The sequence below is a fragment of the Eremomyces bilateralis genome, assembly GCF_010015585.1.
Source record: "Eremomyces bilateralis CBS 781.70 unplaced genomic scaffold P152scaffold_24, whole genome shotgun sequence".
NCBI lineage: Eukaryota > Fungi > Ascomycota > Dothideomycetes > Eremomycetales > Eremomycetaceae > Eremomyces > Eremomyces bilateralis.
Genome location: NW_022985090.1, coordinates 224,835 through 250,898, shown reverse-complemented (window position 1 = coordinate 250,898; position 26,064 = coordinate 224,835). Strand labels below are relative to the sequence as shown.

The following is a 26,064-nucleotide window of genomic DNA, read 5'->3' as shown; positions in this document are numbered from 1 at the left end:
GCGCTCATGGGATGTTTCAGTAGAGGACTCTCGGTGATGCGCCCTGGATAGCTTATACACGGTGCTCTCAATGTGTGCTTCCGACATGTGCAATCGTGGTCGGTCCTCAGAGTGTGTAACATATACTCATTGGACACTCAAAAGAGTTCCTTCAAACTCAAGAGAGGAATCTCATCATTGGACGTGTCACAAAGTTCCCTCGATGCTGTGTGAAATCCAACTAAGAAAGCAACGTCACAACTAGAGCGATTGACCATGAGCCCGCTCGATTTTGATATACCACTGGTTGGATTCAGACGGTAGCCCTCAGGATGAACCGTCACTGGGAAATTCCAAAAGTTCCGCAATGTTGCTGTTGTGTTGTCAGTGAAGTGAGAAGCCAACTCGCAAAATGTTAATGAACCAAAAATCCCACAACCTAAAACATACAGCTTACCAAAACTCTGACCGAAAGCCAAATGAAATGATTAACTGTTGATGAGTGATGTCTCGGCCAGCGGACTTCGAGCGAGATACAATCCCTAATATTGCCCATTTTGAAACATTCCCTCGGTGACAGGTGACCTCAGTGATGGGTGCCACCAGTGACAAGTCTCCTCAATGGTAAGTTCCCTCAGTAACAAGTGCCCGCAATGATATGGCATTTCCCTTAGTGGTCGCTGCTAGGATGGTAGATGCGTGAGATGAAGGTAGTTTTGACAAATGGTACGAAGTCCGAACTGAATAACTTCAGGTGATGTCAGTGTTGTCCATCAAATGACCCAGCAATGGCATGTAGTGTCAGCGATGCCAGTTCTTCGCTTGTCAAGGAGTGGCGGGTTGGTGGGGGAGTAAACTTATCGGGTGTTTGTTTTGATTTCATTCACTGATACCACATGAATGCCATAGCCTAGGGGGCTATACGAGACAACACCGTCTTAATCGACCTTGGGGCAAACATGTCCTACGACTGGTTCTGGATATCATTCAGTCTCCACATCTTGGGGCAAGCAGCGTCTAGTATAAAGACCAAGGAGACAACATTGGGGGGCGGGTAGATTCAGGGCTAGGTCACGGAGATATCAACCACGGAGCATCTAGGTAAGAAGAGGTCGCGATTTGCATGTTGGTTCAGAGCGAGATGTTGGAGAATGTTACATTGCATATTACTTGAAACGCCAACCGCATTGCTTCAACAGAACCGAAGCAAGGCTTTATGAGTAGAGATAAATCATTGCATCAAAAGAACAAAACAGCTGGCCCATCCACATCAGCACCCTTATTTCTTCGGCGGGTACTTCTTGAAAAGATATCTACGACGTTATTAGCATCATCCTTCATCGACTGGGAAATAGTCACGTACTTGCTCAAGAAATAGTCCCCAGTAGCGAAAAGCCCCACGGCCCCGGCACTGATCCCCATAACCTTCCACGAAAGTTCTCCCGAGACGTATTTCCTATACCCGCCGATGCCAAGCAACGTCCCCAACGCGCCCAGCGCCACGAAGTTCCCAAGCACGACCGGATTTCCCGCGTTCTCCCTCACGCACTTGCTTGCGCCGCCGGCCTTGCTCTTCGCCGCCTTTGCCTTCGCATTTGCCTTCTCTTTGGCCTGCTTGGCAGCGGTCTCGGCGCGTAGCTCGTCTGCTTCAGCTTCGCGGTCGAGGCGCTTGGCTTGGGTGTCGGTCTTGACGGACTGGGATTCGAAGTCGGAGGGGACGGAGGAGATGTGAGGGCTGTCGACGTCGATGAGGGATTGAGTGCTGGATTCGGTGTTGGCGACTTCAGGGACGGCGGGGGCACGACTGGATAGTGAGGAGTTAGCCGTGTTTGCGGATGGGTATGTTGGGATAACGCTTGTGCAGTCTCGCCGCTCGGAATGTTCATAGATATAGCCATTTCGCAATTTTCTTGATGGCTAACACTATCTCCTTGGACGAGGGCAATAGGTCTTGTGACACGAGGCGAGGCTGTTTGCCAGGGGTGTATCATGCCACAATGTTTGCACCATTGACATGACGAACTAGGCACAGTGGAAAGGTTCATCGCGCGATAAGGAGAGTTTAGAACTTACGCCTGGCTATAAGTCAGCATAAGTATCTCAAGTAAGAGTCGCGTAACTCACCTCATCTGGACTCTGCTTCGGCCCACTGGCAGCAGCGTCTGCGTACGACATTCTGGTGATCGTGTTGGTTGAGGACTGTTGGTGGGACAGCCTTGCTATAGGCGCTTGCTTTACCCCGTTTCTGAATGAAAGCGAATGAAATGACAAATTGAATGGTATGTGAAGATACTTGTATACAGTATCAACTACCTTATCAAGTGGATGACGATGAAAGAGAGGAGAGATCAGAAGACGAGCGAAGACAAGCTTTTGCAGGGATCCACCAACGACGTCATCACCAGAGCCTCAAAAGTCAAAAACACGTGCCTTCAGCAGACGATGGACGTCCTGTCAGGAGTAACACACTGGAATAACATGATGTGCAGGTCGCGGTATGTGTCGCATATATTAAAATATTAGACATTGATGTACTAGACATTTATGGTATCACCATCAACTTCATCCCTTTCCGTTGGATCGTATCACTAACCCCCAACAGGCATCAATTCTCCGCCAAATCGTCGCTAGTCCGCGCGCCCGTCACCCTGAAGCTGGTCTCGATCTCTGTTATGTGACCGATCGCATCATCGCAACGTCAGGTCCTTCCGGGACATATCCAAAGCGATATTACCGCAATCCACTCGACGAACTTGTCAAATTCCTCGACTCCAAACACAAAGACAAGTGGGCAATATGGGAATTCCGCGCCGAAGGGACAGGCTACCCCGATGACGAGGTGTACGGTCGCGTATGGCACTTCCCATGGCCCGATCACCATCCGCCACCGTTCGCGCTGATTCCGAGGATTGTCGCGAGCATGCGCAATTGGTTACACGAGGATGAAGAGCGAGTGATCGTCGTTCATTGCAAGGCTGGCAAGGGTCGAAGCGGCACGTCGAGTTGCGCATATTTAATCGCAGAAGAAGGATGGACTCTGGACGATGCTCTGCAGCGATTCACCGCGCGGAGAATGCGGCCGGGATTCGGCGCAGGCGTTTCGATTCCGTCGCAGCTGAGGTGTCTTTCGTACGTCGATCGATGGACGAATCACGGGAAGATCTACATTGAAAGACAAATAGAAGTTTTGGAGGTCCATGTTTGGGGTTTAAGAGATGGAGTCAAGGTATCTGTACGAGGGTTCGTTGATGAAGGGAAGGTGGTCAAGACGTTTCACACTTTCACCCGGGAAGAACGGGAAATTGTCTCCGGTGAAATCCAGAAAACCAGTTTCGCGGACCTTGCATACGAATTCATCAGCGGCAACAAGAAAAACGGGAAAGATACCCCCGAGACTGCTTCTATAAGCGACGGCAGAGCGCCCACAGATAACACGACCACTTCCAACACCTCCCTTCCACAAATCAAGTCCCCCGACCCTTCACTAAAAACCCAACCATCCAACGCGCCCACAACCGATACGACCAAAGACGGCGCCGCAGCAATATTCCGGCCCTCTGAACCTCTCATCCTCCCTACTTCCGACGTCAACCTCGCCGTCACCCGCCACCCCGCCTCCACCAGCACCCTCACCCTCGTCACCTCCGTCGCCCACGTCTGGTTCAACTGCTTCTTCGAAGGCTCCGGCCCCGAACGCTGCACAAACCCCTTCTCCACCCCCCTCTCCGATACCGAAACCAAGCAGCTCCCCGACTCTCCACTCCAGAGCCCGACGGAACCCTCGACCCCGAGCACACAGTCAAAACCAGCTACCCACAAAGCAGCCAAACCCGCCGGCCCGCTCACCGACGGCGTCTTCGAAATCGACTGGGACGATATGGACGGCATCAAGGGCTCCAGCCGCAAGGGCTCCCGCGCCCTTGACCGCGTCGCCATCGTCTGGCGCGCCGTCCCATATCCCGGCACCGTCGTCACCGAACCCGGAACCGACGAGCCCGTGCGCGGGAGCGTCGCCGCCGATTGGCGGGGGGGCGCGCATCCGGAAGAGTCGCCGGACCGGCCACCGCGGGATGAGGAGGTGGCGGAGGAGGTTCTAGGGGTGCCCAGTGGGGCGGCGGAGAAGAAGGTGATGGAGAAGGGGGCGGAGGAGAAAGGGGAGGATGAACAGCAGGGGTTGGGGGTGAGAAAGGTGGCAGGGAAGGAGACGGGGGAGGCGGCGAAGGGGGTCAAGGAGGTGGTGAATAAGGTGGTGGGGAAGGTGGGGGGAAAGGAGGAGCCGTTGGATATGAGTTCGGATGATGAGTTGGAGATGGTGGCGGCGAGGGGGCCGGAGGGGGAGGACTTGGAGGTGGGGGAGTCAAATGAGGCGGAGGCAAGGGGAGGTAAAGGGAGGGAGGATAAGAGTTAAGGATCTGGTGGGTTAACGGTAAGTTTATTGATACACCTGGCCTAGGATGTTATTGCACCCCTGATTCCTCCCCATCTATTATGTTCCTCTATATTCGTTATAGAGCACCGTGAAATCACAGCATCGCTCTCCTATCCTTGGCCTAACCAGTGACACAACCCGACATTCTCTCAATATGAACAAGGCGGACTGCTGCGGTTGAATCATGCTATGAGCGTCAATTCAACGACTTGATTTCACCCTAACGCAATCCGGCACACGGCCACAACACCATAACACCACGACACCGGCCTCAGTGAATACCACCCTTCTTGCGCCGCCAGTATATGTTCTTCTATCATTCTCTCATTTTGGCTCCCGTCCTTTCTGTTTGCTCCCTCCATCCCTCAAAATCGCAAACGCGGAGCGCTCCAGCGCAGTGAATCCGTGGATTTTTCACCAAAACATTGCAGAGGAGCCAAGTTTGTATTTTCGAAATCAGCGTACGTCGACACTTCTACCTCATGACGGCATTCTCTCACTGACTGCGACGAAAGCAACCGGCCTTACCATCACAACCCGACCTCGTGGCGAAACGATTAGCCATCCCCTACCACCACTGCCACACTCACTCTGCCAGTCCCCTAACTCCCCACCATGTCCAGCCAACGCCAAGAAATGAAAATCAGCGCCGCCGCCGTCATAGCCATCTGCATCACCACCGCCATCATGTTCTGCGTCCTCCTCGCCGGCATCGACAAGCTCTTCCGCCCCCACGACGACGACGACGAGTCCCCCCTCCGCCGCCCCGAGAAGGTCCAGCTCGACTACATGGCGCAGATCAAAGAAAAAAACAACCAAGCCGCGTACCGCAACTTCATGTGCGACCTCGCCGAGGACGCGGATCCGAGTCTGCTGAACGCGAGGTATTTTCAGGAGTGGGGCGAGCGGAATCGTATGTTTCGGCCGTTCAGGGCGGAACGGGACTGGCAGCCGCCGCGGAGTTGGGATGTGAGGGGGAGTACGGTGGCGCCGATGAGCTATTGGTCGGTTCGGGTGGTGAGGCTGCAGTTTGGGAAGGGGAAGGGGCGGGCGTCGAGGGCGACGTGGGGGACGTGGACGACGGGGTCGGCGCATATGAGTGGGACGCCGAGGACGTCGGGAGTGCCTGAGATGCCGGAGGAGGTTCCTAGCGATGCGACGCCTTCGAGGCCGGGGACGCCGACGCCAGGGATTCCTGGAGCGAAGACTCCTGTTAAGTCAGAAGTATCCAGTTCTGGAACTCCGGCGGCCAGCGGGATACCAATTCTTGACAATAACTCCATTGGAGAGAGCAGCAGCACCTCTAGGTCAACCGACGTAGCCAGCATCAGCACGGGATCTTCAGAGGGCGGGACGTTTCTGCTAAAGCGCGCACTGATCCCCCGCTCGGTGCAACTGGCCTATGGAATGGTCCCTGGGCCGGTGGTGATCCGTCCGCGGGACTCAATGCTAGGGCTTATTGAGAGCGGGCGACGTAGTGGACTAGGGACTCATGCGACGATTGATGATGAGTCGGAAGTGGAGGCGTATTTCGATCATGGGAAGGTTACGGCGGATGATATCGAGATTAAGCAGCGGGCGAGGGAGTTGGAGTTGTTTGGGACGACGCTATGATGCTGGAGAAAATTTGATTTCGTTGGATCGGGCCAGGGATGCCTCCTGTTTGTTTGGGCTTATGTACTCTTTCGGATAATCGGGTGGAATGCTTCTGGTTATTCATTCAATATGCGCGGATGGAAGAAACCACTCCGGTGCTTGGGAGATCACGGTTGGGCGAGAAGTTTTGGCTTGGTCGTATCAAAAACGAAGCACACCTTCAGTGTATCCGATCCTCTAGCTCTTTACGCTTTAGACTAGTTGAACGTGATTCTTTTGGGTCACCTGGTCAAGGCTCATTTTCCTGAGTGGTTGGCCCAAATGCTCCCAAGGTGGTCTAGAATGCACTACATTCGGCACTACATTCGGCATAATGCGTATGCAAAAAACCCAGCAGAATGTAGAGCTACGGGTCTTGAAGCCGCCACCCGTACCCTTCCTTTGCCATGCACCCAAATCATCAACTAATCGAATCGAAACTAACCATCAAACTTCTCAGAAAAAGAACTTGTGTGACACGGACTGGATGCGCAAGGTCTGCGATTACCAAGTTCCATTTATCTAAACTGAAGAGAGAGAAGGAAGGAATCTCCCAGCGCCTCTGTGCGCGAGATATAAACTCTTCTCTCTGCTATCCTAACACAACTCCTTAACACAGCCCGTCCTAACACATAGCTCCCATATGACTATCTCCTTGATAATCCTCCATGCCATCCACTAGCCACATCCCTGTGGCGTCAGCCATACTCAAGGGCCCAGGCCACAGGCCCGGGACCATAACATTGTATCCGTGTTTCCCGTCAAACGTCATCTAAATTTTACGGGTCACTACAGCAGGTCTATTATCTGCACCAGATCAATTTTCTATTTCCATCGGACTATAATATGGCATTAGCTGCGGGCAGGAAGAAACACATCAAAGTATATGGGGTCCATCCGCCTCCTATCTATGCTATACAAGTCAACGAGTCTGCATACCAAGTTTTCGTTGAAGTCTATGGAATATATTGCTACGATATAGAGAACGTAGCTCTATCTAGAATTTCATAATTGGAGACATCTTGCCTTTCATGTTCGGGTGGTTTGGGTTATTATCTTATTCTTTGTCTAATCGTTGTCAGTCGTTTCAGTGGGTAATGTCTCACCTCGAAACCGTTTGTTTGTTCTCGAAGTGGTTTCCCCCCTAAGTGTTGCACATTGAAACAGGACTAAGAGTTTGTATCTCTGGTGCTCATAATCTTCAACCCCTGAAATCCGACCAAAAATACCAAGAGTGTGTTAGAGACTGGGCAAGCAGCTGACTTAGCTGAACCCGCCGTCCGAGACATGACACCCGAATTGATACCTAGGCTGCCACTTATGTTTCTGATCCAATATATTCTGTATTACTGCACCATTGTATCCAGTGTTGGAAACTGAAATGTCGTACACCCTTTGAATCAACTGCATTCTGTCTTTTTACAAACCCCTCCACCGTCACACCAAGCGCTCGTTCGGTTTCTTTTATTTATGCTTCTCTTCTTGCAGCTAATGAGAGCCTGGACACCTCATTAAACCTCAAGATTTCTTCAATATATTATCAGGCGTTTACATCGAGGACCAGGCTGCCTTCCATATATCCTCCTCCGGATTCGTGACCTCGGTATCACCAAACTTGACCATAAGACCCGCAATGGAATTGGTTTGTAAAATGTAACATTAAACTTCCTAAAGATTACTTGCTTTATGGTATAGGCATATTCAGAGTGGGCCCTCCTGTCCCTGTACCAAGTCAAGCAACGTCGAGAATCTAGCTACGTGATGATCGAAGGCACCCCCCAAATCGGCTATACTTATTCGTTCAATGCCATTGAGCAACCTTTTGAGACTTACACGTATTTTCGTGGGATATATAAGCTGGGCGAATACCCTCTCCTGGCCAGTTCACCGAAGCCTTGGGTATGATGAGTTTTGCTTCTCGGGGTGGCGGACTTTCACCGGATTTGATGTTTCCGAGGAGGTGCTACACTTATTTGTCGAGGCGCACAAGATCATAGAACGTATCGAAAAGAGTGTGGTGTCCGATCTTCAAAGTTTGGGCTACCTAAGCAAATTGGCCGCGTTCAGTATCCATATGGTACAGGGTACGGACCGAAGGAAAGACGAACTTCAATTTTCGTCAGGTATGACATAACAGCCAAAGACAACGGATTCGACTGTACGTCACTCATACTGTATACTCAGAACTCAAGGAATTAACAGTTTAATTTAGGGCACGATGATGAGGTCGAAATTAGGGTGATCATTAGTGATGCCCCTGGACTTGAGCTTCGGGATAGTAATACGGGGGAAACATGGCGTCCATGTCCTAGACCGGGGAAGTTACAGGCTGTTGGCACCATCGGTGATCGGTTTATAAGGGACAACCCAAATAGAAGCATTTGGTTATAACTAGGCCTTGTAGGAATCAAGTTAGTTTCACTCCCAGCCAATAAAACTCTGGCCAGGGAGGGGGAAGGTATCGGTATGCCCTCCTTATCTCTTGATTTTAGTACAGACATCACATAGCATTCACACTCAAATCTGGTTCATTGATTTGCTTGACATCTAAATTAGCAGGAATCCCCTTAGTTACACAGCATTAGAAAGCACCATGTGGAATATTTGACCGCCCTCTTTCAAACCAGTGACATTGAGCCTCGTCTCTCTTCTACCTGAAGATGCCGTATGCTCTAACTATTGTATAACACTAATAGCAAATTTATTAAGGACTAAGGTAGTCCTTCTCAAGTGAGAGGCTCGCTATGCAATTGTTGTATTCTAGACGCGGATCCACCGCCTTCGGCCTGCTCGTGATACCCTGAACCTATTGAATCGAGAACTCTCAGCGGGCGAATATCCAACGGCTCTGGTAGGCCACGATTGACGTTAACAATTTTCAGAGTCCTACTCTTTTTTCCAAGTCTCTTACAAGTCCCAACATGTTCTAGTCACTGTTCAGGCATCGATATCGGCTTACAGTTAGGCACAACCCTGAATCGCTGCTACCGTACACCTAAAACGGACTGGTTTTACTCTACCATGAATATAAAATCCGCATGTTACTTACACGTACCTCATTATTTCCAGACAAGTAGGTATCAATGGCAGACCTTAATTTTTGGAGTCTTGGTGGCTGCTTTTATGAGGTGGCAAGTCGGCTTCACCCCCCGCCAGCTCCAGTTTCCGACTTTGAACCTTTCGAAACAGAACCGAAGCCACTTTTCAAGCCGTAAAAGGTTGTTAATTGCAAGTATCGCCTGCGATCGACCTATGCTGCAGTTGTTCAGTGATTGTTTTGATATTTCCTATACCACCTCATAATTGGAGACCCAGCGGCGATATCGGAGATACAATTGAAGATCAGTATCTATATTTACCCCTCTCACTCGCTGCGAATGATCGCAACCTCGACTCTCCATCACCTTTCCGTGCGTCGTGTTAGCTATGGAATTACAAACGTCAAGCAGCAATGGCACATTATTCATCAATGGAGTGTTCTTCACCTCCGGTCCTCGGGGAGAAGACCCAGTATTCCACGACTATATGTTCATCAAAGATGGATTGATTGAAAGCATCGGCGCCAAATCCGACCAGAGCATTGACGACATCAGAAAGAAGAATCCCTCAATACGCGATCTGAAAGGGAAAATCGTCTTGCCCGGCTTCGTCGATGGACACATACATCTCCTCATCCTCGGACAATCCCTCCAAAAGGTCGACTTAACTGGATGCACGAACCTTGAAGAAATCCGTACGCGGATTAAGGACTATGCGCAGGCTCATCCGGATAAGGATAGGATCCTCTGTCGAGGATGGATGCACTCCATGACAAATTCCGAAGCTAAAGCCACCATGCTTGATGATCTCGATCCGCGGCCTGTGTATATCGACTCCAAGGATCTGCATTTCGTATGGTGCAACACCGCTGCGCTAAAAGAGCTTGGAGCGGACGAGTTGACGGCTCCCGCTGGCGGGACAATTGACCGTGACGATACTGGCAAAGCGACGGGACTATTGGGGGAAGCAGCGACCTTTGGGATCGTTTGGCCGCATTTGGCCAACCTCGCGACTATGGATGAGAAGCTGGGTGCTCTACGGGGTGCGATGAAGACTTACAACGAGGCGGGATATACCGGCATGGTGGATATGGCGATGGACGAGAATGGGTGGGAAGCGCTCCTTGCTTTAAGAGAGGCAGACGGGCCTCTGTCAGTCAGTATCTCGGCGTACTGGCTGATCAGGCCAGACAAAGACCCGCAAGACCAGGAAAGTCATGCCCCTCGAGTGGCTCAGGTCGAACGGGCGATTGCTCTAAACAAGAAGTACAATAGCACAACGTCTCCGGATCTTCGCATTGTCGGTATCAAGGTCATCTGTGACGGTATAGTCGATGCTTGCACAGCAGGACTACTAGAACCGTATTCCAGCAATGGACTCTCTACCGATCCAGTCTGGACTCCATCGATGCTCAGTCCGGTTATTGAGAAGGCCAATTCAGCTGGATTGCAGTGTGCCCTCCACGCGATCGGCGATGCTACGGTACGAATGGCAATTGACGCGATTGGAACTCACATCGAGCCAGAGAAGAGACCGAGAATTGAGCACTTGGAGTTAACATCTCCGGGAGATGCCGAACTCCTCCATAAGTACGGCATCACAGCATCCATTCAACCTGTCCACTCTGATCCATCCATTTGTCAAGCCTGGCCGAAACTACTTGGGCCGCATCGACTGGAGCGCGCGTTCGCATATCGAGAGATGCAAGATAAGGGTGCGACACTTGCTCTGGGGTCGGATTCCCCAACTGCCCCCCACGCTCCGTTGCATAACCTCTACGTTGCAACGACACGGAAATCAGCAAAGAATCCCGAGGGAAATTACCCGCCTATCAACCGCCAGGAAGCACTCGAGCTCAGTCAAGCCATCTCAGGGGCCACTAGAGGTGCTGCATATTCGTGCTTCGATGACTTGAGGACAGGGAGTCTCGAAGCTGGATTACGGGCGGACTTTGTCATTGTGGATATGGAACACAATCCAGAGAAGTTGTTGGCGGCGAAGGTTCAACAGACATGGTACGGTGGACGAAAGGTGTTCGATGACGGGACGTAAGAAACTGGAGCTTCGTCTAAACCAAACCCCCTTCAGATCCCCTACCTACCGCAGATTCCATTAGCTATCCACTAATCCAAGGGCCGCTTGATATTTTGGACCAATATCTTATCGTTTTAATCATTATCGCTAAGACACCAGGAATAATGCAGCATGAGGTGCCTTCTCTCGTCCAAAGATATGATTTTGCATCGAAGTTGGAACCTTTTACATATGTCAAGCCGGTCTAGAGTGTCGTGTCCTTTTCATCATCTCCTTACATGAAAGTCAGAAACTCGCTTTACTTCACTTGTATCTTCCGTCCTTTATGTATTCCAGTTGCTGAAGCACACAATCATGAATCGCCTCAACACGTAATCCATACTGAAGGCCTGGTCATATCGCATCTAATTGGTGAAGAGTAATCTCAATTGTATCCTGTCCCTCTCCACAGCTTCCATGAAGTCGCTCCTCAAAGTTTTATTTTACCCTCAACACATGTTGATATCTCATCAGCATTAAGCAAGAATAGGGTGGGAAGATGGAGGAATCTTGTAGGCAGTGGGTTCTGCTTGGCGTTGTATATGCTCTCTCCTCCGTATTAAGGATCTAACAGTCAACCAGTAGCAGAATGGGCTTTCAGGTGGTATCAAACCAATCATAGAACAAACATAGTTCATAATGGTTTCCAAGTGCGATCATCATGCGTACAGAACGTAAAAATCAAAACCATGGAATCCCAAATGCACTGCGGCGGTCTTGGTAGCCAGAAGATGAGGATAGGTCGAAAGCAAAACCGGTAGCGGGCAAATTCGGAAGGAGAGGAGACAGACATAATCCGGTGTAGTAGACAGCAAATCATGATACACTGGGCAGGTATGGTAGCCGAAGGGAAGGACTGGAATTCACTCGACACAGGACAAGCGAGAATAGAGGCAGCGAGATCAATATCAGATAGGACTGAATAGGTGATAAATAAGGGGGCGAATGAAATGCAATATATAAGTTAATCAAGCAGCTTGAATTATCAGCGGGAAATGGTAGAATGGCGTAGTGACAACACTTCAGCAGCAGCACATCTCTAAGGTGTGTCACCATACCGACAAGTACTAGCTGGAAAAATTGGAGTTCGCTCGAGGACGCTTCCACTACACCCAGAAACCTGGGTGGGGAGGTTGTTCAATGCCTGGGAGACTCCGTCACCTAGGGCGCACGAAGCTTTATAGTTTTGCTCTTTGGTTGGACGCTATGTTTTGGACAGGGGGTACTAAGGGGGTATTTGAGTGCAGGAGTGAGAGATGGGTTCGAGTCTGGCTAGTACCTTTTTTAACTTGTGTCCGTCAATGTTTTGAATTTCTTTAACAAAATATCGTACATGCCCTTCCAGGGCTAGTAGTTAGTAGTTCCCGCTGCAAATATGACTTCAAGCGGTACATTTAATCGAGAATATCTGCGTCCCATAGTGACGTTTGCCATGTGCGCCACCAAAGCAACAGATCGATATCATCCAAACGCCATCAATATCCCCCTCTCCTTCCCCTCCCACGAAACCCACCCCCAGGCGGTACCTCTCCCCTCCTCCAATCCCCACTCAAGAAACTCCCACCCCTCCCCTCGTTCCGAAACCCCCTCCCATGCCTAATCGGCCCACCACCAAACCCATTCTCCCGCCCCGGGCCCCCCGTCATCGGTCCCGCAAACCTCGGCGCCGATCCTGCTGCCACATCCCCATTCGGCAACGGCGGAAAGACCGCACAGTCGACATAATCCCCAATCACGAACCGCGCATCCTGCAACGTCTTCTCCGCATCGCCGTCGAGCTTCTCCAGCGCCTTCCGCGTCTCGTCTTCGGTGGTCGCGCCTTCAATTCCTTCGACCCCGGGGCCGCCCGCGCCGATGACCACGCTTCCGAGGTCTTTCGCGATGTAGCGTGGGGGGCCGGGGCCAGAGGAGCGGGTGTCGGGGAAGATGAGGCGGAAGGTGAGGCGGGTGCCGATGGCGGGGGAGGGGAGGAGGGAGGGGAGGGCAGCGGTGAGGAGGTGGGTTAGTTCGCGGAGGGAGCAGGTGGGCCAGGTGTAGATTTGGAGGTGGGGGGGGGGAGGTTGGGGGCTGTTTGGGGTGAATTCATCGAGTCTAGAGGAGTTAGTTGCGGGCTGGTCGGAGGGATATGGTGTAGAGTGTGAGGGGGGAGGTACCTGTGATATCCACCAGTTCTGTAGAATAGTTTAAGGAGGAAAGGTGTCGTTTTCTGGCGATCGATCTTGGCTGGTGGTGCTGCCATTGCGTATGTATCGCGCGTGCGGAGCACAGTACAGGTGCTCAGTTGAAGGAGGAGGAGCGCATTGGCTTTTAGGCCAGCATCAACTATGCAAACCTGAATGACCTTTGGTACAGTTAAGGACTGAAGAACTGATATACACTGATGCGACGAAGGTTTAATGGGTGCAACGCAGTGACATCAATGAAAGACGAGAGGTGAGGTTGTTCGGTTGATCTTCGGCAGAACTCTGCAGTGGAAAGATTTCGCGGGGGAGGAATCCACCCCCTTCAAACTCACACCATATCTCTCACTCCAACAACGTCAACAACATCAACAATGTCAACAACCATGTGGGTTTCACTTTGAACTCATAACATTTCACACACTACAACCTCCCACCAACAACTTGAGCAACCCATTCTATATCCAGCCCAGCGGCTGCATCCACGACCCCCCATCCATCGATCCCCATACCCCAACCATGGACTTCGCCTCCCTCCTCAAATCCCAAATCTCCGCCTCCAAATCCTCCTCCCAATCCCCCGCCACCGGCCCTAACCAAAAGAAATATCTCAAGCGCTCTGAGCTCGAAGCGCAACGCGAAGCCGCCTACCTCGCCGAGCAAGAAGCGCTCGCTGCGGCCCGCGAAACGAAGCGCGTGGAGAAGCGGAAATACGAGGAGGATGAAGCGGAGAAGGCGAGGATGAGGGAGGAGAAGCGGAGGAGGTTGGCAGAGGAGAGTCGTGTGGTGAGGGAAGAGGAGGAGAGAGAAAAGGAGAGAAAGAGGAGGAGAAGATTGGGGTTGCCGGAGGTAGTGGTGGAGGAGAAGAAGGAGGAGGGAGAGAAAGAGGGGGAGATGGATGAGGAGGAGCTGGTGAAAGGGTTGAGGGAGATGGGGGAGCCGGTGCGGTTGTTTGGGGAGGGGGATCGGGCGCGGCGACTGCGGTATAAGCGACTGACCGGGCAAAAAGTGGTGACGGTATCAACTGGCCCGATTCCAACGACATTGAAGCTGGTGCCAGAAGCGGAGATGAAAATCGGGGAAACGATGCCGACGGACCACGACGGGCGGCAGGTGGTATACAGCCAGCTGGCGAGCTACTTCACGATGGTGCTGAGCGAATGGGAGGCGGCGCTGGGGGCGCGCGAGGCGGAGGTTCAGAAGAGCTTTCAGGGGAAGGCGGCGTATTCGGCTATGGTGCGGGCGCGGGAGGACATGAAGCCATTGTTTAAGCGGATGGAGAAGAAGGAGTTGGATGATGGGATCTTGGAGCCGATTATGGAGATCGTGCGGTATATGCAGGCGCGGCGATATGTGGATGCGAATGACGCGTATCTGCGGCTGAGCATCGGCAAGGCGTAAGTGACAGACCTTTCTATTTCCTTCCTACCACCCCCCGTTCGTTGGACTTCGTAAACTAACTATACATTGCAGCGCCTGGCCCATCGGCGTCACCATGGTCGGCATCCACGAGCGTTCGGCCCGCGAGAAACTCCACGAGAGCGATAAAACGGCGCACATCATGAGCGACGAGATCACGAGAAAATTCCTGCAGAGCATCAAACGCTGCTTGACGTTTGCGCAGACGCGGTGGCCGCCAGACGATCAGCTACAGTTGATGGGCTGAGGATCGCGTATCGGTATCGGCGATCGGCAAAGGTCCTGCGTCCTGCGTCGGTTCATCTACGTCAGATTGTACTCGTGCTGGGTGGAGGTAGATAGCGGCCAAGGTAGTGACGAAATCGAAATCGTACTTCGGTCTCCATCCGTCCGAGATTCGCAAGCAATCACCCCATCTCCCATCTCCTACCTCCATCTCAAACACCGCCTCATATCCCTCCCTCCCTCCCTCTCCTCCACACCATTGCCCTCACCTCCCCACAACCATCGCACCCCACCAACGCCTACAAATCCACCGGTCCTTCTCCACCAACAGCTCGCTCCTCAACCTCACGGCGCACTCTTTCAGCCACCCGTTCCGCATGAGGGGGGTGGGTTGCGGGAGGTGGCGGGAGGTGGTGGCGGGAGTGGAGGTTCTTCGTCGACTTCGGGGGGCTTTGGAGGTGTGGTGGAATTTGAGGGGGGCTCTGGGGTGGTGATGTGGATTGCGCCTGGGAGAAACCGGGGCAAACCGGGCCGCGTGGTATTAGTTTTCGAGTGGATGGACCGCAGCGTCCAACGCCCACCCTACACCTTACTGTATCAACCTCCAACGGAAGTTGGTTGAGACGATGGTTATTACGTCATGGGGGGGTACAAAAGTCCATAGACGGATAGGTCCCCGACACGTGGCATAAGGCATTATTAGTACGCTACACATTATACTAAGCCGTAGCTCCGAATCCAGGAGATGTTTCATACAAACCGCTTCAATTAGCCAGGTAATTAAAGGATTACTACCGTAGAGCAAGATTAAGCCCTCGTGGAGTCGTAATAGAACATTCGACCATTCCTCAGACCTTCCCTGTTACCTACCTCTACCCTTCCCCGAACGAGATGCCCTTCGCAAACGTGTCGGACTTCCCCCAAATCCCTGGCCTTAGCCCGGCCAACTGCCCGATCTAAGAGTGACTTACGAAGCGGTTGACATATATGCGGAGCGTGAATATACTGGTTGAAGACCGCCGGATCGGTCGCTGCTGGGAATGGGCCATCGGATCTCGATAGAATCGAACGAACAGAACGATGACAAGGGAACGATCGACCAATCTTGGAGCATGACCTCTCTGGAACGCAGCTCCTTCATGATCTGAGACATCACATCGATACGCCATGCCTTCAGGTTCTTCGTGGTGTCTTCGCTTTCGACATAATGCGCTCGACGCCGTTGTCGATGAACCGCGTCGCACGTTGACCAGCTTCCGGATCTAGTCCCGATCGACTCCAGCCCCCTCGCCTAAGTAGGTACAGTACCTAGCTACACCTATCACTCTCATCAGCACCACATCCCCAGCAAGCGAACGATCGCGGGATTGTTGGGTGATGGATGGTAGTATGTTGTATGTTGACTTTGGTTGGTGGGATAGGAATAGGAGGAGAGGATATCAAGATGGTAGGAAATTAGGAATTATCGACGTGTGCATATGGGCTGGATGGATTGAGATTTGCATCACGGTGTGATTTTCGTGAAGATAAATCACCCAAGGAACATCTGTATCACCGTAATTGGACCCTGCGTCGTCCTTAAGGGTTTGATATCACTAGAGAGTTGCTGGTCATGATATGATGCTGGACTGATGTCATCTGTGACGTTGTTGGGATGGGACTCGCGGAGATGTTTAGGGATTTGGTGATAGCCGTTGATTTGATCTGGGGGATGGCACCAAGGTAATATTTATCCTCCTCTTTTCGGAGCATATGTCTCGCTAGTTTGGATGTGTTCGGTCATCAGTGATTTGGAGATGATTTGGCTGCTCTTAATGCTGGGGAGACGATGTTTGTAGACGGAATGGATTGGACCCTGCGACCACGAATCTTCCTCCCATCGGATTCCCGTCCCCCAAATCAAGCATCCGTATCGCATTCAGGGATTCAGATCCTCGGAAGATTGAAGAGACAACATCTGATGAATATTGACTCGGTATTCTAATCTGTATACGAGCCATCACGCCCAAACACCAGCAATACCCTGACCCGCAGTGCATCTCCGCCTCTTTTAGGCTTGAACCATCATCCATCAGCGCTTGTCCCCGTCCCTACCGTCCGCAGATTTCAAACAAGCATCACGAAACGGCGGAGACGCGCAAACTCAAGGGTCCACTTCAACGGCGCCAAGCACATGGTGAATCCTAGGCTTCGATGTGCGATACGGAATATGCGACGGACTTGGGTCCGGTAGTTGGCGATGTGCCCATGTCCCGTCCATTCCTCACAGCTTCATTATTCAGCCAAGGGGGGACCATTCAAACAGATGGTTTTCAGATGTTAGTGTCATGGTGCCCGGTTCTTCCACATGAAAATACGACAAATGGATTGTATCATTGGATGGGACAGAGGCAGGGGAGGAAGGCATTTCGCATGTGGTTGTAGGATTCTACCAATGGTAATGGGAAGAGGAGAACGCTTAAGTATCCATGGTCAGCCTGGACTGTACATAGTATGTAGATGAAATCTTCAATTTATCAATTGTGCATGGATTAATTACCTTAGGTAGCTAGATTAGTAGATTCCGAATTTACTTGTTGATAGGAATAGGCAGAGGCATACGGGAACAGGTGAGAGACACAGTTCCAAGGTTTCCGTATAGATCTCTGGAATTCGATTATTTTATGATTGTATCATTCTATCACCGCATTTGCCTCCCAGTGCCTATCACGACCCAAACCAACGTCATTAATTCCTGTCTCCCCACTGGCGTTGACAATCTAGCACCAGGTTGAAGAAAAAGCGGCCAAACGCAACACGAGGAAGCGGGAAACTTTCCGTTTTCTCCAACGCCAAACAATCCTCACCCTCTGCAACTCCACACTCTACAACACTACCTCATTTTTCACTCCGTCTCCGTTCCTCAACACTTAAATCCCTTCCGAATCCTGCAAATCGCTCTCTTTCACATGTCCTTCCTTCTTGTATGAATTGAGATTATCGACTTGGCAACAATTGGCTTTGCAGCCCTGCCACAGTCCCTAGACCCGCACACGACACACACTTATCAACCCTCCACCCCAGCATTGAGGAATATCAACCGCTCTACCACTTCCCATCTCTCCATTCCTTCCCCTCTCCCTCCTCCTTACATCTTCCACCGGTATATCCCCCCACCGCAACCATGTCCGGTCCCTCCATCTCCTTCCGCCTCCCCCCCCTCAGCCTCTTCACCTTCCCTCCACCCCCCGAACCACCCGCGCTCCCTGCCCCGTCCGCCAGCGGCACCCTCGCCGCCCCCTTCACCATTCCCCCGGCCCTCTTCAACTCCGTTCTCGACGTCAGATGGCCCATCACCATCGCTACCCTCTACGCCATCACTGCCGTGTCTCTCAACGGTGTCAACCGCCGCCGCGGCTTCAAGCCCTGGGCCATCAGCAAGACCCGTGCCTTCCACGCTTTCGTCATCCTGCACAATGTGCTGCTGGCCGTCTACTCCGCCCTGACCTTCGTCGCCATGCTACGCGCCCTGCGCCATTCGTGGCCGTCGCATCGCGAGTACGAGTTCCTGGGGAAGATGTGGCCGGGGCTACGGACGGAGAACGGGATTGCAGGCGCGGCGGACGCGTTGTGCAAGATCCACGGGCCGCGCGGGTTCGGGGATGCGGTCTACTACAACGTGACGGGCGGGATCTGGCAGTCGAAGAACGCGGCGGTCCAGTTGGCGCAGGATGTGGTGGCGCCGGGGGTGGTGTCGCCGGATTCGCGTGATGTCGGGCGGCTGTGGAATGAGGGGTTGGCGTTTTGGGGGTGGTGGTTCTATCTCAGCAAGTTCTATGAGGTGGTGGATACGGCGATCATTTTGGCGAAGGGGAAGCGGAGCAGCACGTTGCAGACGTATCATCATGCCGGGGCCATGTTCTGCATGTGGGCGGGCATTAGGTACATGGGGCCGCCGATTTGGATCTTTGCATTCATCAACTCCGGCATCCATGCGCTTATGGTCAGTTTCGGTGTTCAATCATAATGGCACATCTGCTAACAGTGTTCAGTACACTTACTACACCCTGTCTGCCCTGCGGATCCCCGTGAAGCAGGTCATCAAGCGTACCCTGACCACCTTGCAAATCACGCAGTTCCTGGTCGGATTCACCTTCGCCGCACTGCATCTCTTCGTCAAGTATACGGTCCCGGTCTCCACACCTATCCAAGTGGCCGTCAATGCCGCGTCGTCACTCTCGTCCGCTGCCACGGCCGCCCCCAGCTCTGTCTCCTCCGCCTTTTCGGCAGCGGCCTCGGCAGCGACGTCGGGGATCAAATGGCTCCCGTTCCTGCACGCCGGGATCCTCCGCGCGTTCGGCGAAGAAGGCCTCGCCAACAACGCGCTCCGATCGGGCGATGTCCTTCCCTCCATGCCTGAAGTGCCCGCGCATGAGGCGTCGCAGAAAATCTTGAACGCGCCGACGAAGCTGAAGGAGCGATTCCAGACGCAATACGAGACGGTGTACCAGGAAGTCGACTGCATCGACACGGCGGGACAGAGTTTTGCGGTGTGGTTGAACCTGATCTACCTGGCACCGCTGACGGTGCTGTTCGTGCGGTTCTTCATCCGAAGTTACAGCCGGCGCTATGCGGCCGCGAAGCAGCTGCACGAGAAGCAGAGTATCGGGAGTCATCGAAGGAGGTTATCAAGGTCCGTTGAAGAGGCGGCTGGAGCTGTCGATCGGGAACTGAACAGATTAGGTGAAAGCGCCGAGGAAGGCGTGGTGGAGGCGGCGGAGCGGGTGGCGCGGTCGGCGAGCCCCAGTGCGGTGCGGGAGCAGGGGAGACACGTGAAAAAGGAGGCGAAGCAGACCGGAGGTAAGGTGGTGGACGCGACGAAAGAGAAGGGAAGTCAAGTCGCCGAGAAGCTGCACGAAGGCGGCCAGCACGCCGCGGAGAAAGTCCAGGATGCCCTCCCCCACGTCACGCAAATCGCCCACGAAATCCTCACCGCCGCCAAAGGCAGTCTCACCGACGCTGTCGACTCCACTACCTCCACCGTCCAAGAAACCCTCACCCACACCCCCCACGACGACGACGCCCCCATCTCCCGCTCCTCCTACCTCGCCCCCGGCGACTCCGCCTATGGCACCTTCGGCGCGTCCGAGATCCGCGAAAGCAAACAATCCCCGCCTGCCCACATCTTCGTCTCCGACAACCCATCGTACGCGGAGGTCGCTAGCGAGAATCCGTCCACAAGCAACTTATCGTACGCGGAGGTCGTTAGCGAAAATCCTCCCGAGAGCAATGTAAGCAGGAGCGAATAAATACACAGTCGTTGTTTCGACATCGGTACCCGCTTGGCCCCTTTTCGATTAGGGACTGACAAGTGTAGGCACCGGAGAAGACGACAGCGGAGACGAAGTCAGCCACGAAGTCGGATGCAAAACCGGACGCAAAGTCGGCGCCGGCAGCGGCGCGGCGGTCCCACGCCTCCAACAGCCCGCACGCGAAGCGCTACATGAACCGTCGACAAAACAGCAACGCCAGCGGCATCTCGATCGGCACAGGCGCAAGCTTCGACGCGAGCTACGACGGAAACATGCGCGCCGTCGACGACCGGGCGAGTCGCGAGAAGAGCCGCACGCGGATCCCCAGCCCGACGAAGAAGCCGACGTTAGCGAAGGCGCGGCCGCGGACGCCGAGTCCGCGGAAGAGCGAGGAGACGGCGGTGTTGGAGCGGACGCCGAGTGTGAGTACGAAGTCAGTGTCGACGTCGGGGAGTGGGGGTGGGAGTCCGGAGAGCGGGAGGATAGGGAGGCGGAGGAGTTTGAAGGAGTGGATGAAGAAGGAGGTGAGGAGGGCGAGTGGCGGGGCCGGGGAGTAGGGTGCCTTCGTGGGGTTGGACGACGTTACGGATGATGCACTGCGCTTTACTTGACTTCCCTTGATGGTGGGTTTGAACATCGGACGAGCGGTATACCCATGCTATAGATCACGGGATATCGATCAGTGGAATGAATACACTGACTGCATCGCGACATTAGAAGTATTCTCAATGATGTAGAAATTCACGCATTCCTACAGTTCGGGTGGTTCGTCTTCCATGCTCTGAGCTGTACATATAGATTCGTCAAAACGCGCACTGTGACCAGGGACAATGATACCTTACCTCACGGTTTTGGTCTCTCGAGTCTCTCTTAGAAAATACATATTTGATGCACGGCATGGTAGCTCCTTGCGTTCTGGAGCCTCGAAAATATCTCTTAAGCCCTCCATTGCGGAGGAATCAACAAATCGGAGCAAAGTCCTGAATACGAGCATAATCGGGCCATCCTCGTATTCAAGCGCGATGCCGAGACCTCATTAACGCGCATCGCCACTTCATAAAAGGCCAATTGACCTCCTAATACTTCCCATAGAGTATTCTGTCCCTCCAAAGTCCAATATAATTTCCTAGCTCCATCCCCCACCACCACCATGCCCTCCCCCTTCCTCTACCTCACTCTCACCACCCTCCCCCTCGCCACCACCGCCCTCTACCTCCACCATCTCCACTCCTCCCTCACCAAAAATGTCCACTGCCACACCACCCCACACCTCCAATCCCCCTCCCTCTCCCTCCCCGCCTCCATCCCTCGCGACGGCTCCACCCACCTCATCATGCACGAGCGCGCCACCAAAGTCGTCCCCACCCCTGCCCTCCCACGCTACCCTGACCCGCGCGCCATCCTGACCACCTACCTCCGCCACAACATGGTCGCCTTCTCGCGATACCCGCCGGCGTGGATGCTGTATTTCGCGATCAGCGACGTCGGCGTGCGGAAGACCTTCAGCGCGCCGTACCTCACCTCGCTCAACTACGAGATCGGCGATCTGGTGAACGGCGTGTACCGCGTCATCACGCGCACGGACAGCAAAGTCGAGATGCTGTTCGATCCGCCGCGGAGTTATCGGGGGCCGGCGGTAACGGGATTGTTGGCGGTGGAGATCCGGGAGGAGGGGGAGCAGACGGTGTTTGTGAATGATACGGTGATGTGGAGGGAGAAGGGGGGGAAAGCGGTGGTGTTGGAGGGGAAGGTGGGGAGGTGGACGCATGAGATTATTGCGGCGGGGTTGGTAGAAGGGGGGACGAAGTGGTTGATGGAAGAGGGGACGAGGTGATGTATTGAAGAGGAGGGGACAGGTCGTGAAAGACGGATCCTCGGGATGTAGAAATGCGCATAGAATTGGCCACAGAGCATACCTAATTAACCATCTCCCCTCATTCATCCTTGTTACTTCGTCCCGCTCATTCCGCTTCAGAAAAGATATCCTCCAACCCCTCCCATTTCCCCGTCTCCCGCATCTTCCAATACTCCCCGTTAAACACCCAATACGTCTCCCCCGTCTCCTCCGACCGCCCCTTCCGAAACCACCGGGGGACGAACTCCTCCCCCGCCTCGTCCCGCTCCCGTCGCTTCGCCCGTTGCTTCTCCTCCAGCCGATTCTTCTCCGTCGCCGCGAAGTCGTACTCCCCATCCTCCATCGCCCGCTGGTCCGGTCGCAGCCGCGTGTCCGTCGGCGCGAGGTGCGGGCGCAGCGCGTCGGGGAGGGCGTTCAGCGTCACCACGAACGGCGTCAGGTTGAACGGGATGTCGGTGGGCCTCCCGTGGCATTGCCAGACCAGGAACGCCTGCGACGGGGAACGCGACGCCGCGCTCTCAAGGCGTCGCTCCACCTCGCCCACCGGCAGCGATGCGTCATCGTCGTTGCTCGATGCGACCTTGGCGTAGATCTTATCGTTCCAGCGGCCTGCGATCGTCCAGCGCGGTTTTCCGTCGGCGTCGAGCACCTTCCCGCCGACTTGATGGGCTGACGAGGCTTTCCAGCCGCGGGCCTTGAAGTCGAGGTTGCAGACTTCGCCGGTGGTCCAGTTGCGGACGTGCATGGGGCCGTAGTTGTCGACGTTGGGGTTACCAGTGATAATACCGATAACGGAGGAGGTGACTTTCTTCCAAGTGTAGAGTTCCGGGGGGGCGTTGCGGGGGCGGAGGCGGAGGAACCAGGTGCCGAGGGGGTTGACATCGAAGGATTTGCCGTAGAATTTGGACTTGACGGCGGATTCGCCCTGGTGGGTTGTGAGTTTCGTAGCAAGCGAATACAATAGTGGTGACTTACCCAATAATCCCATTTCGGTGACTCGGCGTATGCGGCGCCAATCGGAGGATGATGACTGACTTGCTCGATGAAGAACCGGTAGCCTTTATCCGGACGAGCATATTCAAAAGTCTCACCAAGGAGAGGATTGAAAGGCTTCGCGACACGCCCGATCGTGGAAGCGTACTCACTCGCAGCGAATGCAGCGACGTACACCATCCGTTCGGTCGGGTCGGCGCAATCGGCAGCAATATCCAACAAGTCGGTGTACTCCATATCCTCCGCCACGCGCTGAAGGAGAGAGGTCGGCTCGTTAAACGAGACCGGCAGTGTCATTTTCGTCATATCTTTTCCAATCATAGATTTGAGAATGCCCTGTATTCCAGAGGTCAGCTTGAATCTCCCAAGAAAGGTCCACACGTACCCAAAGCGATATCTTCGGCCGATCATCCGCATCCATCGCCAACCGCTCCCGAACCGGATCCTCATACCCCTTAAACGACGCCAACAGCTCCCCCGTCGTCCGCTCATACGACACCTCCGGCGTCTTCGGCAGCTCCATCTGTTTCTGCTGCGGGCTCATCGGCAGCTCCACCACCTGCATCTCCCCGGCGCCAATCGCGTCGAAGAACTCCTCCTCGTCGTCCGACTCGCTCTCCGACAACACCGTCATATCCGCCAATGTCGACTTCCGACGCGGTTCGGCCAGCATCGCTGCTTTCAACGCCGACCCATTCGCCTCCGTCTTCGGGATCTCCGTCGTATCGAAGAACTCGGTCGATCGGCGTTGAGGGCTGTGCGGGATACTATCCGCGACGGACAATCCCTCCAACGCATCGCGAAGCGCACGTTTGGTGCGCTTGCGCTTGTCTTCGGATACGCCGATCATGCTTTCGAGCGCTTCTTGCTCCTTTGCGACGCGCGTCATGCTTTCTTCCCACATGCGGCGCACGTTGCCTTCTTGTTCCAGACGGTACTGCCAGTAGGATTCGCGGTCTCTGCCGATGCGGAGGAGGTCCCCGATGAGGCTCTTGAGGTTCCCGACGGCGGCTTCGTAGGAAGCGAGGCCTTGGCCCACCACTGGATCGGAGAGCTGCGTCCAAGGGTTGTTATTTCGCTCGTTCTGGAGCGCGGTGGATACTTGGGCAAGCAAATCCAAATGAAGTTTGGCGGACTGTGCGGTTATGTTGAAGGCGTCCCGGTTATGGAGTTGCAGTTCGTTGCTGCTAGCATCGTCGCCATAGTCCTCGTCGTCGTCGTCCCGGTCGTCCTCGAGGCGGACGACGGGTAGACTCGACTTTCCATTCTCTCTTCCGGCCATGCTAGGCTCGTTCACTGAGCCAGTTGCATCTTCTTCTTCACCTGCGGTGCTTGTTCGACCTATAACCTGTTAGAGGTTGCAATGAGCGCCACACATTCAGCAAAACTCACTACTAGGGCCTGGAAGACCTAAATTGCTGGTGGACGGTCCTCTGGTGCCAGCTCGCGAGCTCTGCACACTGGCAATATCAATTTCCCTACTTGGTCGAGGCAACGGGTGCCTTATCGACTCTGGTTCCTTTAGACGCTTCGCCTCTTCTCGTGCCTCGTCCTTTGACCATTGGATCGCGTTATTCAGCGCCCAATACCACCGCTTGGCCTCCACCTGGTGGTTTGCTCGAAGGTGATACTTGACCGATGACTTGCCGTGGATTTCGAACCGCAGCTTGTCCTGCGGGTCCATATGCAGCTTTGCAATTCGCATGTTGATCGCGCCACGGCATGCGGAGCCGGTGTCATCTTGGTGCTTGTAGTAGCTCAGCACTCCATCTTCGAGGACAAACCATCTCAGCTTCCAGCCAGAAGTGTAATTCGTCCACTTCTTCAGATAGCCCTTCATCTCACGTGCTTCTTTGCTTCCTAGTACCGTCTCTGGTGACGGTCCACCAGGTCCTAGGCCAGCCGTCCCCCCAAGAATGGTCCTCTCTTGAATCCCTCGCTGTGCAGCAGCGGCAGCAGGAGACTTCTTGATGATGCTTTTCGTCCTGTCGTCGTTCGTGACACCCTGCGGTAGCTTGCCTTTCCGATCCCTTCGGAACGGATCAGCCCCGTTAAGCAACAGGATCTGTATCAGTTTGATATCCTTCTTCCGCGCCGCTTCATGGAGCAACGTCCCGCCCGTTTCCACCGTTGTCGGGTCCTTCGCTAGCTCCTCGCTATTGACATCTAGCGTGGCTTTGATCCTCGGCTCCGCCAACATCGCTTCGATCCCCTGATAATCACCCGCGGCTACCAACTCCTTCAGCCTCTTTGACGCGGCGTCGATGAACAACGATCGGAACAGCTGTAGTTGCTGGAAGATCTCCGGGCTGCGGGCGAGGTCAAGCGGAGCCTGCCCGCTGTGGTTCAGCATCGAATCGTTGACATCGCCCCGCTCGAGGAGCAGATTGACGACTGCAGCGCGGCCCAGCGTCGCGGCGATATGCAACGGCGTGTTTCCATCGTGGTCTCGCGCGTTCACGTCCAACTTGCTCTCGGTGTCGGGTCCGACGTAGTTCTGTAGTAGGAACTCGATGACTTGTACCTCCGCGCATTGTATCGCCAGATGAAGAATCGATGCCACCTCCACCTTCGCGCCGCCTTTGCTCTCGTCCTTCTCGGCGGCGGAATGTTCCTTGATCGCCTTCACAATCGCGTCCGTTTCCCCGCTTCTCAGCGCCTCGAAGACGCGGAAAAGCCGCACGGACTGCTCGATCGAGGCACCAGACGGCTGCGGGGATGTCTGAGGAGCGTGGGAAGACGGCGGTACGTTCGACATCGCGGGTGCTTGCTGGCGAGAGGTGTGTCGAGAGAGATCGCGGTGGTCGGGGGTGCCGGGTGAATTGACCGAGGTGTTGGAGGGAGTCGCGGAGAGAGATGAGTTCGTCTCCGAGTCGAGCTTCGTGACATCCTGCCTGCTGGAGACTCGCTGCAAGAGCGATTTCGCAATGGCGGATTTCGAGCGCT

General features: G+C 54.0%; 10 protein-coding genes across 10 annotated transcripts; 7 read left to right on the top strand and 3 right to left on the bottom strand.

The window, feature by feature from the left end:
- Positions 1-1,258: 1,258 nt before the first annotated feature.
- P152DRAFT_476426 (uncharacterized protein) lies at positions 1,259-2,154 on the bottom strand (the record flags this gene model as incomplete). Its single annotated transcript, XM_033681507.1, has 4 exons — positions 1,259-1,292; positions 1,343-1,783; positions 2,003-2,058; positions 2,104-2,154. 4 exons carry the CDS (start codon positions 2,152-2,154, stop codon positions 1,259-1,261), a joined length of 582 nt encoding a protein of 193 aa, XP_033531158.1.
- A 291-nt stretch (positions 2,155-2,445) lies between these two features.
- On the top strand, positions 2,446-4,387 carry P152DRAFT_441739 (uncharacterized protein; the record flags this gene model as incomplete). The annotated part of the gene is made up of 2 exons (XM_033677715.1): positions 2,446-2,526; positions 2,582-4,387. The coding sequence occupies exons 1-2, from the start codon at positions 2,524-2,526 to the stop codon at positions 4,385-4,387; spliced, it is 1,809 nt and encodes a 602-aa protein (XP_033531157.1). The 5' UTR covers positions 2,446-2,523.
- A 530-nt stretch (positions 4,388-4,917) lies between these two features.
- On the top strand, positions 4,918-6,295 carry P152DRAFT_461474 (uncharacterized protein). The gene has a single exon (XM_033680134.1). The coding sequence runs from the start codon at positions 5,024-5,026 to the stop codon at positions 6,020-6,022; it is 999 nt and encodes a 332-aa protein (XP_033531156.1). The 5' UTR covers positions 4,918-5,023; the 3' UTR covers positions 6,023-6,295.
- Positions 6,296-7,676: 1,381 nt separating this feature from the next.
- P152DRAFT_451971 (uncharacterized protein) lies at positions 7,677-8,434 on the top strand (the record flags this gene model as incomplete). The annotated part of the gene is made up of 4 exons (XM_033678263.1): positions 7,677-7,685; positions 7,739-7,942; positions 8,025-8,166; positions 8,256-8,434. The coding sequence occupies 4 exons, from the start codon at positions 7,677-7,679 to the stop codon at positions 8,432-8,434; spliced, it is 534 nt and encodes a 177-aa protein (XP_033531155.1).
- A 794-nt stretch (positions 8,435-9,228) lies between these two features.
- Positions 9,229-11,463, top strand: P152DRAFT_461473 (amidohydrolase family protein). Its single transcript, XM_033680133.1, has one exon. It carries the CDS (start codon positions 9,470-9,472, stop codon positions 11,132-11,134), a length of 1,665 nt encoding a protein of 554 aa, XP_033531154.1. The 5' UTR covers positions 9,229-9,469; the 3' UTR covers positions 11,135-11,463.
- Positions 11,464-12,435: 972 nt separating this feature from the next.
- Positions 12,436-13,624, bottom strand: P152DRAFT_494487 (uncharacterized protein). Its single transcript, XM_033682218.1, has 2 exons — positions 13,309-13,624; positions 12,436-13,246 (listed from the first exon to the last, which is right to left on the bottom strand). Exons 1-2 carry the CDS (start codon positions 13,392-13,394, stop codon positions 12,631-12,633), a joined length of 702 nt encoding a protein of 233 aa, XP_033531153.1. The 5' UTR covers positions 13,395-13,624; the 3' UTR covers positions 12,436-12,630.
- Positions 13,625-13,667: 43 nt separating this feature from the next.
- On the top strand, positions 13,668-15,353 carry P152DRAFT_461471 (uncharacterized protein). Its single transcript, XM_033680132.1, has 2 exons — positions 13,668-14,732; positions 14,809-15,353. Exons 1-2 carry the CDS (start codon positions 13,855-13,857, stop codon positions 14,999-15,001), a joined length of 1,071 nt encoding a protein of 356 aa, XP_033531152.1. The 5' UTR covers positions 13,668-13,854; the 3' UTR covers positions 15,002-15,353.
- A 2,595-nt stretch (positions 15,354-17,948) lies between these two features.
- On the top strand, positions 17,949-19,807 carry P152DRAFT_159533 (uncharacterized protein). The gene is made up of 3 exons (XM_033674000.1): positions 17,949-18,961; positions 19,011-19,651; positions 19,702-19,807. The coding sequence occupies exons 1-3, from the start codon at positions 18,143-18,145 to the stop codon at positions 19,703-19,705; spliced, it is 1,464 nt and encodes a 487-aa protein (XP_033531151.1). The 5' UTR covers positions 17,949-18,142; the 3' UTR covers positions 19,706-19,807.
- Positions 19,808-21,163: 1,356 nt separating this feature from the next.
- Positions 21,164-22,167, top strand: P152DRAFT_159546 (uncharacterized protein). Its single transcript, XM_033674001.1, has one exon. The coding sequence runs from the start codon at positions 21,421-21,423 to the stop codon at positions 22,102-22,104; it is 684 nt and encodes a 227-aa protein (XP_033531150.1). The 5' UTR covers positions 21,164-21,420; the 3' UTR covers positions 22,105-22,167.
- Positions 22,168-24,620, bottom strand: P152DRAFT_159593 (uncharacterized protein). Its single transcript, XM_033674002.1, has 3 exons — positions 23,504-24,620; positions 23,101-23,454; positions 22,168-23,050 (listed from the first exon to the last, which is right to left on the bottom strand). Exons 1-3 carry the CDS (start codon positions 24,398-24,400, stop codon positions 22,232-22,234), a joined length of 2,070 nt encoding a protein of 689 aa, XP_033531149.1. The 5' UTR covers positions 24,401-24,620; the 3' UTR covers positions 22,168-22,231.
- Positions 24,621-26,064: the final 1,444 nt, after the last annotated feature.

Coding starts and splice junctions, on each gene's coding strand:
- P152DRAFT_461474 (XM_033680134.1), top strand. CDS start 5,024: ATGTCCAGCCAACGCCAAGAAATGAAAATCAGCGCCGCCGCCGTCATA.
- P152DRAFT_461473 (XM_033680133.1), top strand. CDS start 9,470: ATGGAATTACAAACGTCAAGCAGCAATGGCACATTATTCATCAATGGA.
- P152DRAFT_494487 (XM_033682218.1), bottom strand. CDS start 13,394: ATGGCAGCACCACCAGCCAAGATCGATCGCCAGAAAACGACACCTTTC. Junction 13,247..13,308: donor AGAACTGGTGGATATCACAG/GTACCTCCCCCC, acceptor TAACTCCTCTAG/ACTCGATGAATTCACCCCAA.
- P152DRAFT_461471 (XM_033680132.1), top strand. CDS start 13,855: ATGGACTTCGCCTCCCTCCTCAAATCCCAAATCTCCGCCTCCAAATCC. Junction 14,733..14,808: donor CGGCTGAGCATCGGCAAGGC/GTAAGTGACAGA, acceptor TATACATTGCAG/CGCCTGGCCCATCGGCGTCA.
- P152DRAFT_159533 (XM_033674000.1), top strand. CDS start 18,143: ATGTCCGGTCCCTCCATCTCCTTCCGCCTCCCCCCCCTCAGCCTCTTC. Junction 18,962..19,010: donor CCGGCATCCATGCGCTTATG/GTCAGTTTCGGT, acceptor AACAGTGTTCAG/TACACTTACTACACCCTGTC.
- P152DRAFT_159546 (XM_033674001.1), top strand. CDS start 21,421: ATGCCCTCCCCCTTCCTCTACCTCACTCTCACCACCCTCCCCCTCGCC.
- P152DRAFT_159593 (XM_033674002.1), bottom strand. CDS start 24,400: ATGGCCGGAAGAGAGAATGGAAAGTCGAGTCTACCCGTCGTCCGCCTC. Junction 23,455..23,503: donor GGCCGAAGATATCGCTTTGG/GTACGTGTGGAC, acceptor TCTGGAATACAG/GGCATTCTCAAATCTATGAT. Junction 23,051..23,100: donor CACCGAAATGGGATTATTGG/GTAAGTCACCAC, acceptor ACAACCCACCAG/GGCGAATCCGCCGTCAAGTC.